At 43.5% G+C, this 14,445-nt stretch overlaps 1 protein-coding gene across 1 annotated transcript in view; it reads left to right on the top strand.

Moving 5' to 3' along the window:
- The window catches only part of NBAS (NBAS subunit of NRZ tethering complex), a 156,511-nt gene that overhangs the window by 89,124 nt on the left and 52,942 nt on the right, over positions 1-14,445 (top strand). The window contains exons 30-35 of the mRNA XM_084900990.1: positions 188-417; positions 3,391-3,503; positions 4,702-4,815; positions 5,315-5,428; positions 7,720-7,877; positions 8,625-8,714. Of these exons, the coding sequence (XP_084757116.1) occupies positions 188-417; positions 3,391-3,503; positions 4,702-4,815; positions 5,315-5,428; positions 7,720-7,877; positions 8,625-8,714 (819 nt within the window). The remainder of the gene's footprint in view (positions 1-187; positions 418-3,390; positions 3,504-4,701; positions 4,816-5,314; positions 5,429-7,719; positions 7,878-8,624; positions 8,715-14,445) is intronic.

The following is a 14,445-nucleotide window of genomic DNA, read 5'->3' as shown; positions in this document are numbered from 1 at the left end:
TTGAGGTGAGATTAACATAACATAAAAATGTGCTTCGTTACCATTTAGCGTATTTGCAGCGTACGCAGCTGCTACCTCCAGGGTGGGGGTATTTGTAATTTATTTCATTTGGACAGCAGAGCCTTCCTTGGGTTGAGAATGGAATCCTCCTTTTTTCAGCACTCATTCCAGTTTCTTGTCCCCCCAGATATTTGCAGAGAGCCTCCTGTGCTCCAGTCGCCTGGAGAACATCCACCTGGCCGGGCAGATGATGCACTGCTGTGTGGATGCCACCAGCCTGCCAGCGAGCATCGCCCCGAGAGGGAAGGCCCCGCACAGAGTGGGCTACGAGGCCAGCGTGGGCCTGGTGCTGGCTGCCAGCAGGGAGTACTTCAACTCCTCCACTAGCCTCACCGACAGCTGCATGGACCTGGCCAGGTAGAGGGGCCGTGTGCTTCCAGCCGAGGGCGGGCCGTCAGAACACACAGACAGCACCTTCAGTTTCATCTTTACTGGCCACAGCCATGAACACACCTATACCCTGACCGCACTGTATGGGGCGCAGTTATTTATTACTTGCATAGAGAATAAGCTTTGTTATGTTATGAATATTCATCAGCTTCCCCAAGACCCTTTCCCCGGAACGCTCCCCATCGTCGTCATTTCTGCTGATTGTCTGTAGGCTGTGTTCCTCCTCTGTGGGGAGAGATCCGAGTGACAGCCTGCAAGTTTAAGTTCTCGCAGTGTCCAGCACAGTGAGGTGATGCTGCCTCCCTCCCATGGCTTCCGCTCTGACTAGATGATAAAGCTCAGGGTTCCCTTCCAGGTGGAAATTTCCCGAATATGAATTCAGCTCCCCATTGGCCTGTTGTACTGGAAGGTCAGAGTTTACCTTTTTTTAAAAAAATATATTTTATTGATTTTTTACAGAGAGGAAGGGAGAGAGAGAGCTGAAACGTCGATGAGAGAGAAACATCAACCAGCTGCCTCTTGCACACCCCCTACTGGGGATGTGCCCACAACCAATGTACATGCTCTTGACCAGAATCGAACCTGGGACCTTTCAGTCCGCAGACCGGCGCTCTACCACTGAGCCAAACTGGTTTCGGCCAGAGTTCACCTTTTAACTGTTGATCCTTAGGACCTTTTTTTTTTTGGCATAAGGGACACTTGCCCTTTGCCTGCCTTAAACATTTTAACTGTGTTACCCAGTTTTTATTATCTATAAATTATCTTTTCAATTGCTATCAGAATTTTTTAAAAAATTTGATTGCTATTCTTTCCTCTTATGGTGTGGTCTTTTGTGTCATCCTTTGGAGGTTGTTAATGCCTAAGCCCATTAAAATAGTTTTATTATTGTTTCTTACCACTCTGATGGTTTTATTTTTACATTGGAACTTTATGCCCATTTGGAATTTATTTTGACATAATGATTGTGGAAGCTATTTAGATTTATTTCCCCCGAAAATGACTAGTTATTTCAACTCTAGCAAAACTTCAAAGTAACTTTTTCTTCCAGTGATATCTTACCACAGAGAAAATAATGTTTTCTCAAACCATGGACTTGACGAAGTTGTTCAAGTAGTTAGTAACATTTTTCCTTTTCTCCCAAGGGATTGCATGTCAGGTGATGAAAAGCTCAGACAGAGTAGCCTTTGACACCGGGAGTGGTTTGACCTACATCTTCTTGGCAGGTGTCCTCAGAGATCATTTTAAAAACTGCTCTTCTTGTATGTCCCCTTCATCCCATTCCTTTTTCTGCCCTCGGACAACCTTCATTTTAAAAGATGTCTTAAGTCTATAATGTGGCACCAAACTGAGACCAGTGAGCTGGATGTATTTAAATGTTCCCACTGGCATTCAATGTAGAAATAGCCCATACATTCTTATTGGTTAAACTGTTATTTATTAACTAATATTTCTTATAGAGGAAGCAGTTATGAATATTCACAAGGTAAAATAGTCAAACAATCCAGAATGGCTATATATGGACAATAAATCTTCTCATTCTAGTTTCTCTGACTTTACCCCTCAGCTTTTTTTTTTTTTTTATATTAGTGTCCTACCAAAATATTAAATCTTACCTTCTTTCCTAAGTCACAAGTAAGTGCTTACTACTTCCACATACTTTTCTGTATCTTGCTTTTTTTCATTTATGATCTATATTGAAGATTTTCCCGTAAGAATACATACAGTTTTACTACATGTAAACTTGTTTTATTCTTCTGTAATGGTTATACAGTATTCCATTGCTTGACTTTTATATAATTCATTTAATTCGTTCCTGATTTAGTGCATTTTTTTTTAGAAACATTGTGGTAGAGAACCTTCATAATTAATTATGTCTGGGTGAGCCTGGCTGTATATATTTTTCGAGCTGTAATTCCTGGGTTCAGAGTAAAGTGCAGTTAGAATTTTGGTAGCTACTACAGAGGTTATATATCTTTGTACTTGAATCAACAATTAGTGTGTGAGTCCTCATCTGAAATAAATTCTACAATTTTGCAAGAGCAAGCAAGGCCTTTATCTATCACTCAGTCATACAGGTGCTCATTGGGGCCCGGAGGTCTTCACCTGACCATTTATGATGTCTGTCTGATGGCCTTTCTAGTCTCGTCTTTCAACATTGCTCTCTGTGCACCTTTCAGAAAATAACTTTTTGTTAATTAAAAATATTTATTAAATACACTGTCTTTGTCTCTGGATTATTTTTAAAGTATGTTTTTATTGATTTCAGAGAGAGGAAGGAAAAGGGGAGAGAGATAGAAACATCACTGATGAGAGAGAATAATCACTGATTGCCTGCCTTCTGCACACTCCTTACTGGGAATCGAGCCTGCAACCCTGGGCACGGGCCCTGACTGGGAATCCAGCCATGACCTCCTAGTTCACAGTTTGATGCTCAATCACCGAGGCACATGGACCAGGCAGTCTCTGGATTTTGAAGAATTTGTTTAAAAAACTTCAAAGGAATTACAGATTCTTAAATTAGCAAATCACTTTCTGTTTTTATTGCCGCATTACATTACCAGTCGCTTCTTCCCTTTTCAGGTCTCGGGGGAGACAAAATTGTCACCGAAACAAGACGTTTCTGTTTTTGCTAGAAGAATAGCTGGGAATTACTTCACTCCTTCTTTATTTTCATCCTTTCTAATGCCTTCCTTTTAATGTAACCCTGCACAAATCACTCACCTCTCTGAGCTCCGGCGTTGGCTTCCTCCAAAAGCGAACGGTGCTATTTGCCTGTCTCACAGGCTTGTCCTGAGGACTGAGAGAGATACAGAGAGCATCTACAGAATACGTGGAAGTAGTAGGTTTTTGACAAATATGTGTTGGATCTTACGTTCAGTATACAAAGGCAACTTAGCCAAGCTCGTTCCTGCTTTTTAAACTGGGTCTCATTTCTCGAAGGTGCTGCTTACAGCTGATAGCAGACAAGCCCCCTGCCATCCAAGAAGAGCTGGACCTCATCCAGGCCGTCGGCTGCCTAGAGGAATTTGGGGTCAAGATCCTGCCTCTGCAAGGTCAGTTACCTGCTTAGTGTTGCACTGACCACCTGTTTTGCATTAATTTCCTACCGTTTCTTTTTAGGTTTTTAAACGAAAGAGTACCTTTGGTTATTTAATCCATCAGCACTAGATCCCACCCATTTTTCAAATGAAACTAAAGTGGAACCCAGAAGAAAAAATAAAACCGACATTTTATCACAATTTTATTTTTTCAAGGTTACAGTTATGACACTGAAAAAAATAACATTAGTACCAGCAGCGAGGCTATTGGATAAAAACAAAGACAGAAGTTGGGATTATGGATGAGAATTGCAGATTCACATCAATTTTGGTATACAGTTTATTTCTGCATTTTGTTTTAGTTGTATAGATTTAGTAGCTATACATGATAATATTTTATTTCTTTTTATGCTAACAAGTATATTCTTTAATTAGATCTATAATGTTACTTTAAAAGAGGGGATGACAAGAAGTTTCTGTTTAGAGTTCAATTATTAGCAATAATTGCTCAAGCTATTGTTAATATTAGGCTCTACAGCAGCAATTCTCAACCTGAGGGTCATGACACACAGGTTGAGAACTGCTAGCAGGCTCGCCTAAGACCATTGGAAAACACAGATATTTACATTATAATTCATAACAGTAGCAAATTTACAGTTATGAAATAGCAACAAAAATAATTTTATGGTTGGGGGTCACTACAACATGAGGAACTGTATTAAAGGGTCGCGGCATTAGAAAGGTTGAGGACCACTGCAGTAGAGGATCCCATTCTTAATAAGCATGTCTGTGAATGTCAGTAGTAATAATAATAACGAATGCTTACTGAGTGATTTTATGTTCTATGTATACTTTATGTGTATTTATGCATTCTCATACATGTCCTACAAAGTAGTGATTATTGTGCCTTGATTTCATCACCTAGAAAGCAGAAACAGTGACAGTCAATAAGCCAGCTGGAAGGAAATAAAACACTTTCTTCCTAGCTTCCAAATGCCAGTTCATGTGCTGCTTCAGATGTTTGGCGGCAGAAAAGATCCATATTGTACATTCTTTATTCAGAAGCAACAATAACTTTCACTTTTTAAAAGTTGGGTCTTCACTCCTCATTGATCGGGAGGCCAGCACAGCTCTCATTCCGTTTAGCTGTCTTACGTTAGGGAGGTCATGTGCCCGTTGCTGATGCCTGTTCTTGGTCTCTCTGTCTCTGCAGTGCGACTGCGCTCCGAGCGGGTCAGCCTCATCAAGGAGTGCCTCTGCCAGTCCCCCACGTGCTACAAGCTGTCCACCAAGCTGCTGGGCCTCGCTGAGCTGCTGAGGGTCGCTGGTACGTTCCGAATGCTAAACTAAAGAGGAAGGTTTCTGTGTTACTCGCATCACTGTCCTGGGCGGACACAGAATGTACCAGGGTATGGCAGGCTACTTCTTTTCTGGGAAGATGGGCAGATTATAAAAATGTCACGTGGGCCTCTCAACACACCGTCTTTCCCACCGCACTATGCCAAAGGAAATCGCCAACCAGCCGCCATGCAAGGGGCGGGCATTAAGCTGCATCGTTAGAAGGGAGAATCTGTGGTGCAAGTCCTGTTTCATGAACCCAAAGCCTGTCATGTCCTCATTAGCCTTCTCTGCTTCAGGCCGGACAGCAGCGCTTCTTTAATAGTTTCTAGTCCCAAGTAAAAGCTGCTGTGAACTTTTGTCCTTTCATCTTTTAAAGTCAGTTCCATCTTGACTTTTTATTTTCAAATTACTTTGGAAGATGGGTTTGTGAGCTTGTTGATGAATTGATGCTGTGAAACCATGAAGTCATTTGTGTGTGTTTACAGGTGAAGACCCAGAAGAGAGGCGTGGCCAGGTTCTGATCCTTCTGGTTGAGCAAGCGCTCCGTTTCCATGACTACAAAGCAGCCAGTGTGCACTGCCAGGAGCTGATGGCTGCAGGTGAGCTAGGCCGCCCTTAGCCCTTTGCTTATGCCCCCTTTAGGTGATGCCGATGGAAGGGTCTGCTCTGAGACCCGCCGGCCTGGTGGTCAGCTGGCGTTTGTTCATGAGACAGGAAGCATCTTGTGAGCGCTGGGAAGTGTGTATGCCATGTGCTTGTGCATGCATCTAAGTTCCTTAATGGGCTCGGAGCTTGTATTGTATCTGAGATTTTGGTTGCTTTCCATTCCCCATTAAAACAGCCTCATAAGTTTAAGAGCAATTTTATGTAAAATATAGTGTCTTTTTATGTATTTGTTATTTAAAAGTAAATCTTAAGTTTTCGCAATAGCTACCATTTGTGACTATAGTCAGTAGTTCTATTCTTTAAAATTTTTTTAGAAGATGGGGTAGTGCTTTTTAAACAGAAATTGAAAAATTGGGAAGTGGTTTGAAGCCCTAAAGTTTTGTGTGTTGAAATTCTAATTCAGGCCTGTGGAGGATAAGCAGATGTTGTTGTAGAATAGTTTTGCTGGTAAACCACAGCGCGTTCCCCAGTGGGCGAGGGCGGGATATCGTCTTATCCCGGCTCTGCTCTGAAGGATCGACTTGTGCAGCAATGCCTGACTTCATGGAAGGCCGAGCGCATCTCCTCCTCCCTTTGTGCTTTCACAGCCAGCGGTTCAAGTGCATTGCCTCACTCTGTGATAATTCACAGAGCCGGGCACCTGTGATTTGTGCACCTTTGGTATGCATTCTGTTAGTTATTTTGCCACATATTAAAAAGGTAAGGAAGACTTTATTTAGCACTTTTGCAGTGGATGTTGAGGCAGTTGCAATAGGGGAGAGAGGCCAAGCTGATCTCTGAATGCAAAAAAGACAACTAATCTCTGGATCCATAATGGCAGGGTTCTTGCTGAAGGCAGGGCAGGCAGTCAGACTCCAGGGTGAGGGGTAAGGAGGTCCAGGGTGATTAGTGATCAAGGGTGGGCGATCCCCTCTCACCTGACTTAGCAGGATGCTTGCTGAAACTGGGCTCTGCGGGCTCCTTGGGCACTACAGGGACTGAGCTGAGCGGGAGACCTGGTCAGAACGAGGGTGCAGAGGAGCCTGCCCGTGGTTCAGGCAAGGAGAGAGCTGCTGTCAGTACAGCCGTGAAAGTGCTTCACACACGGGGATGTCTCACGGTTTACACCCTCAGCATTAGAAAGGCCTTTCATACAGAGCCGTGTTCTGGAATACTAACCAAGTGACTTTGCAACATGAAGTTAAAAATAATTGTGGTTTTCTGGAAAACCATTGTTTTCTTAGAGAGCTTTCTAATAATTTTATTTCCGTTAGTGGTGGTACCTGGGTTGAGTTTTATTTTATATACTTATGGAAATTGTTTTAGGTGGAAGCCTACTTTCGAACTGGAACTCCCTGGAATGAGAATAAGAGTGTGATTTAAGGGTTCCCAGCATGATGCTGTGCTGGGGGGGGGGGGGGGGGAAGGGTCTTTGCTGGCAGGCAGGGATGGCCGCTCCGGGCTCACTCCGTGGGTCTCTCTTCGATAAAGGGAATGCGTCTGTGGAGCTGTCTAGAAGAATGTCTGTTTCCAGCACTTCGCAGTTTACAAAGTACTTTTCAATACAAGTGTCATTGGATCATTTCAACAGCCCCAACCAGGAAGGCATCGTTATGTCACTTTGTAGTAGCAGAGGAGATGTGATTGCTTGGAACTTTCTCCAGCTCACACAGTGTGTGTAGCAGGCTCGGGAAAAGCCTTACGTTTTCTGAATGCAGACTTCCAGGTTTTCTGATATATGTCAGAGAGGAAAGGAGAGGGAGAGAGATATAGAAACATCAATGATGAGAGAAAAATCATCGATTGGCTGCCTCCTGCATGCCCCCTACTGGGGATCAAGCCTGAAATCTGGGCATGTGCCAATTATGGAATTGAACCATAACCTCCTGGTTTATAAATTGATGTTCAACCACTGAGCCACACTGATCTGGCCGCCAGACATCCCGCTTTTTACTAAAAATCCAAGTAGATTATTGGTAGTCATTGTCAGGCAATCTGAAACTTAAAAGGGTTTATCAGAAACATGTATGTGGAGTGGCGCTGAACAACTGGCTGATAAACCAGCGTCCTGTTTTTGGTCTGCCATGGTCCTTGTGTGTTTCTGCTTCTATAAAATTACGCATCACTGCGGACTATGGTTCTGCTTTGGTGACACGAGACCTGAGCAGAAAGACATTGACACTCTTGCTTTAGCTTGGCGAGTTTTCTTCTTTTGAAGTCGTGTTTCTTCTTGTCAACTTGGCAGGTTATTCTAAAAGTTGGGATGTTTGCAGCCAGCTCGGACAGTCAGAAGGCTACCAGGACCTGGCCACTCGTCAGGAGCTCATGGCCTTCGCGCTGACACACTGTCCTCCTGGCAGCATTGAGCCCCTGTTGGCAGCTAGCAGCTCCCTGCAGACAGAAGTAAGTGCTTCCAACACTGTAGATCTCAACTGTGTGAAGGGCATTTTTTTTTGGGGTGGGGGTGGGGGGGAGTTGATCTTAGGTTTATAGTTATTTTAAGAAATAATATAAGCATTTTCATTTATAGAATAAAAATAGCTTGTTACTCATGTGAAAAGCAATTTGAAGCTATCAGGGTGTAAAACAGTATTGTTTGCTTTATTATAGCTAGGAAGAAAGGATACAAAGCAGGTGAGAGAAAAATAGAAATTAATATCAAGAAATAATTACTGAATATAGTGGGAAAAGTTAGTGTTGTTAAGAATAAAACATAAGACATCGTCATGTAAAATATATTCAAACCTTATGAATTCACACCAGTGGTGGCACCATCCCTTAGCGGTCCTTCGCAGGAGGGGAGTGGGCTGTGGGTGGGGTGAGCTTCCTAACACCTACGGGGAGTTCTGCGTAAGGGAGGAGAGTGCTCCCGGGAGACACTGCCGAACAGAAGCAGAGGCCCTGGAATTCACACTCGCATGTCCTCCTCGTTCATCGCACATCGGGCTTCTCAGAAACTGTGGGACCCCCTCTGAAACTGTGGGTCCCTGTGAAGCTGTCCCGAGAGCCCCAGGCCCCGCCCCCAGACTGTGCAGGAGGAAGCAGGCCTCGTCTCCTCCGGAGAGAGCTTTCAGGTTTCCAGCCTGCACTGTGAGGAGAAGCAAGGTTAGAAACCCAATTTCTTTATCACATGCCTTGTTCTTTTTTCAGATTCTTTACCAAAGGGTGAATTTCCAGATCCATCGGGAAGGAGAGGAGGGTATCAGTCCTGCACCGTTACTTAGCAGAGCGCCACAGGAGGTGAGCTAGGGTGAGGGGAGGGTTTGGAAGGGGGCTGGGGGTGTACAGGACCCTGCGTGTGTGTGTGTGTGTGTGTGTGTGTGTGTGTGTGTGTGTGTGTCTGGTGCGCATGAGCATCCCTTTCTTCTGGCATCCACCCACCTGGCCTGGAGGTGTGTGCTGCCAGCTGTGCGCATGCTCAGCCTCTGTGGACACTCCATGGCTTCCCACAGGGTCTCGTCCATGACACCCTGACCACAGTGTTTGAGAGTGCCATTGAGTAGAGTCCACCTCCCCACATGGTTGGTTTTTAAAACTTAGCCTGTTCTCTTGAGTGTCTATTGACATCTGTTTGTGATTTTGATTTAAATTTTTCTCATTACTAATGAGATGGGAGTTATCTTAGGAGAGATCCTGTTTTAAGAGGTACCTGTTGGATACTTTTGCCCATTTTTTATTGGCCGTTTTCCCTTTTCCTCATTGAGATTCTCAGGAATAAAATTTGTATGAATCACTTAAGGAGGAGTATACCACTGACACCTCTTTTCTCTCGGTCAGTGTTTGCTGCATGGAGTTTAGCTACCCATTGCTATCTCTGGCAACCTAAGACTGCCATTTCTGTAAGTCGGAGTTCTGATATACTCATGAGATGAAAGAGATGATAATCCTTTTTATGTATTGGTTTTCCATAGGATTCCTTTAATTAATAAGCTTCACTTCCTAAGTGTAAAGTGGCCTTGGCCTTCATTTTTCCAGTAACTGTTTGGGAAGACAATTGGCTATATTCATTTTGCCAACTCCTCTGCGGTTGTATACCATACAGTGTACAGGAACTTCTCAAAGTCTGATGCAAAGCTTCAGTTCTTGATAGTTAAGCTTTTTCTTAGAGTGAAATAAGTATAACTACCCCGTTCCCACAATTCTTTTATATTAAATCTCACAAACATACATTGAATATACATGTGTAGCTCCTGAGTACTTGAAATGTGACTAGTGCATGTAACGAATCAATGTGACGTTTTATTTGATTTTAATCAAGTTAAATTTAAATAGCCACACGAGGCCACTGCCTTCCAGACCGGACATCCCAGCTGTGGAAGGTCAGCCTCCCGGCGGTTTGGCTCTGCCTTCAGCACCACGGACAGCGGGCTGTTCTGGGGAGTTGTGTCACTCCCGTGGATGGAAGCCATAGCATTTCCCTGGTGCCTGGACCCGTGTGGATGCTTTTGGTCATTTGGCACGTTTTGACTTACAGTTTTACTGATCAGTTTCTGCTGGGTTTTCCTCGCTGGATGTGAATACTCCTTGTGCTTCCTTCATGGGAATCAGAGCGGTTCTTATGTTGGCTTGGTTACAAAATGACGTGTGTTTTAGCAGTTGGCACATTTTCCCATCTTTCGAGGACTAGTGGAAGACCTCCGTTTAGTGACATTCTTTATTCCACATTTTGCATGTTTTGAGCCTAAGATCCTTTCCTACTTGTCCAGCACATCCCCATTTAGTCTGTCTCTTCAGCCTCCTCTCCTCTCCTGCCTTCCGGACACGTTCTGTGTTCCGGTCACAGTGACTGTACCACCATTCTCCACGTAGTGCCATGACACCTTCGTGTTCGAGTTTGCTCCCTGCCTGTACTGCTCTCCTGTCTCGGCTCTGGTCACCCATCGAAAGTATCATCTTCCTTGTAAAGTTTTTCTGCCCCCACATTCTCCCATCCCTGTGCCAGCGTGGGGTGGCCCGTGTGGCATTGTCTGGTAACTGGCAGTGTGCCAGTTTTCTCTGCATTCTCTCCACGGAGTGCTGGTCACGTGGTGAATGCTCAGGAAATGTTTGAGAAAGCCCCATGGGGAAGCTCCCACTGCACAAAATTAGTCTGTGGTAAGTGTGAATTAGAAAGCACACTTCAGCCTAAAAACAAAAAGGAATTTTCTATTTAACACATCTGTACGTGCTGTGGTGCCTGGGATCCTGCTAGGTTTAGCCATTGTGAGGGGTGCACCATTTCTCTGTTCAGTGCAGACTTGCAAAGTGTGTCTGCTGAGTTCAGCTCCGAAGCTCATTCTCAATCTCCATCCTTCTGTATAAAACCCATCAAAAGCCTTTGAGTCGTTTGGGTTTCCTATTTTCTGCTTCTCCGATGAATTAGAAAGTGTGGCCTGACCCCTTGGTGGTTTCTTTGGAGTAGGACACGCTCTGCTACCACAGATGTGTGCCTGTCTCTCCATTAGACTCCCTTTGTCAGTGAAGGAGACCCGTGGTCCTTTACACGTTCTGCTTAGCACGGAAAAGGGATGCTTTCAAAATGATCGTCTCCCCACCATTTTTCTAGCTCCTCAAAAGCCGTCCTGTCTTCCTTTGTCCTCTTCCCGCAGCTGTAATACATCTAGATCTCGTGAAGTGCTAATCCAGACGCTCAGCCAGCACATTATGGCTCTGATTCATGAAGCACATTTCAGAATATTATGGCTGCTATTATTAGATTAAAATACAGGGCCCAGCTTGGAGATGCCGCGGTTACACATTAAGCGATATGATAACCACATTAAATTACAACTCATAAATGAGAGCTGACTGGATGTGTAATCTGCTTAATGCTCAAGACTTTCATTACCGAGTTGTGGAAATCATGATTTTTATTTATACATCCCAGCAAAGTAAAGATGTAATTGCCATGCAGTAAGTAGCATTTGCATTGGCACCGCCGTGGCCTATAAGGGCGGAGATATTGCCTGTTGTCCCTGCGAACAAGATACTTGTTTATAAATAGAACAAAATGCATTGGGAAAAGCTACCAAAATTACAGTTTTCCAGTTTCTTATTAATGTTGGTTATTATGTTTTTTTTAGATGTAGCAGTATTCTGCCACTTATACTATATTAACATTTTGTTTAGCTAGTGTTAGTTATGTCGCTTAGCCAATGGTATTTTCCCCAGATGAATCTAATTAGAGCTGGAAATGGGTTATATACAAGGTTCCCATTAAAAAATCATTTTCACTGTGGGAAAACTTGTTCTGAACATTTTAAGTGGCTACAGATTGATACAACTGGACAAATTAATGTTTACAGCTGGGCCTGGACTCTAAGCAAAGGGCTGTTTTGAATTTATAAAAGGGTAGATTAGAAATGCTGTTTAAATAAAGGTGAGCACAATGGGAGTTATATTTTAATACCGTGGACAACCCTCTCCTTTTCCACTCACCAGTTGATAGATATTTGGATTGTTTCCACTTTGGAGCTTTCATGAGCAATGTTGCTACGAATGTTCTCGTACACGCCTTTGGAAATACGCTTTGCTGTCTAGGTACCTGGGAGCAGAGGCACTGCACGGTGTGGTAGAGATTTGCAGAAACTGCCCATTGTTTTCGGAGTGGCTGCAGCATTTTCACTTTTCTCACCAGGAACCATCAGGGTCCCAGTTTCTCCACATGCTTCCTCATCAGCACTTGCTGTTGAAGGGCTGTTTGATTCAAGTGATGTTTATGCATGTGTATGGTAGCTTATTCTTATTTTGGCATGCAGCATACATTTAAAAACTATTGTTACTGATTTCAGAGAGGAAGGGAGAGAGAGAGAAATAGAAACATGGATGAGAGAGAATCATTGACTGGCTGCCTCCTGCACATCCCCTACTGGGGATCGAGCCCACTACCCAGGCATGTGTCCTTGACCGGAATGGAAACTTGGGCCCTTGAGTCCACAGGCCTTCACTCCATTCACTCAGCCAAACTGGCTAGGGCCAGCATGCATTTTTGAAATAATTAATGACAATGAGCATATTTTCATGTGCTTATTGGCAATCCTCTACCTTCTTTGGTGAAATGGCCATACATATTTTGCAACTGGATTATTTGTGTGTCCTTATGACTAATCTGTAAGAGGTTTTTTGCTTTTAATTCTGGATACTAGTCCTTGATCTAATAATAGCAGATGTATGAGTTGAAAACGTATTTCTCAGTGTTTGCCTTGACACTTTACTTTCTTAATGGTGACGTGTGAAGTGCAAGGTTTTAAGTTGCTGCCCTCCCTCATTATTTGCTTTCACTGCTGGTAAGGAAGCTATGCCCAGCTCATGGGGTGCAAATTCACTCCTGTGCTTTTCCCCAAAAGTTTTATAGCTTCCTCTTCCATGTTATTGACAAGTTAGTAACAGTAAAAAACCACTTTTTATATGAAATAAGTACAGGCTTAATGAATGTCCACATGCAGAAACATGTGCTTAGAACTGGACCTCATGCCCTACACAACAATTACCTCAACAGGGTCTTATCTGTTTTGCTTTCTTTTATGTTTCATGATAGCTTGTTCCTTCTAAAGAATGTTAAATCTCATACATAGTATGCACAAAGACACAAATGAATATTTTGAAGCTTTAGATGAGATAATTTAGTCTGGAGTGGGTTTTTGATACTGTTACTGCTTTCCTGTCTGGCCCTGTAAAGCTTCTTTTGTAAAACAAGGACAGTTGTTTCTAATGCCTCAGAACTGGATTGTCACCTAAATGTTGGCAAAGGATTGACAGTCCGTCCACCTGGTTTTGGAATGCAGCTCCGTGATGGTGGGCAAACAGGTTGCCCAGAAATGAACCCTTATGGTATCATTCACCAGAGAGGCAACTCTTATAGGTAACCTCTAAACGATGATCCACTCTGGTCACTGGTCATCAGGAGTCGCTTCTGTGAGCCAAGCTTGGCAGGTGGGACCACCCTTGCCCTGGCGAGCCCGTGCCCATTCGGTAAAGGCGTGTCTTACAGGTTTGGAAAACATTACTAGGGCTTAGTCAGCCAGCCGTCGAGCTCTGAGGCACACTTGACGTTAATGAGATTTCATGTTGAATTTTATGCTGGGAGTTGTTGATTTGGTTTTGGGGATTATTCTATTTCTGCGGCCGTACACTCTAAATTAATTAGCAGCATGCAGCTCCGAATCACATGTGCAGCCGTAATCATTGCAGGGTTTTGCCTAACCTCTTTCTTCTTTCTTCATTACGTGAAGTTGAAAGAGAATATTTTCCTCATTAATGCCTTTGGTTCCACTATAATCGTGGTGGATTGCCCCCAAATTACATCTCCTCTGTGGTCCAAATGAGCTGTTTATTTCACTTTCTCTCTGGCAGTTCTCATTAGGGAGCTCTCGCAGAAAGCCTTTTATCACACACACTCCTGCGTGTGTGGCTTTCACTTATCCTCCGGAGCAAACTTGCACGTTTCAGAGGTTTTAAATTGCCTTTCTTTATTTTGTTTTATACTTATTTATTAAATTTAAGTTCTTTATTGTTTAAAGTTAAATTTCCTTTCTTGAGTTAGCCATTATGTGTAAAGTGTAGGCTCATTCGGTGAAATAGAGCAGTTGTTGTACAGCCTGCATTATTTGACATTTTCCTGCGCGTGAAGTGGTGTTCTGTGTAAGAGCCCCATTTCTTACCGTGTTTATATGTTTGGTTCTACTCTTGGGTTAGTTGATGACATTCAAATCATTCAGCACGCCTTCTCGATTAAGAAGATGCTGAAGATGAGCAGGAATGGGAAGTGTGACATGAAATCTTATTTGAATAACACTCAGCTGCCGTAACATTAACATGTTAGAACATGTGTCTGCGAACATTTAGATGGAGCAGTGACCCTGGACTTCTTACGTGTCCACAGACGCAGAGGACACATCGGGATGGTCACACACACAGAGCACATGGTGATGAATAACCATTGTCCCTGCCCTTGAGAAGCTGTGGTCTGGTCAGGAAGGCACACAGGCAAACA

Source organism: Pipistrellus hanaki (genome assembly GCF_964339955.1).
Source record: "Pipistrellus hanaki genome assembly, chromosome: 12".
Lineage (NCBI taxonomy): Eukaryota > Metazoa > Chordata > Mammalia > Chiroptera > Vespertilionidae > Pipistrellus > Pipistrellus hanaki.
Note: the sequence above shows the minus strand (reverse complement) of the source record. Positions and strands in the feature narration are given on the sequence as shown.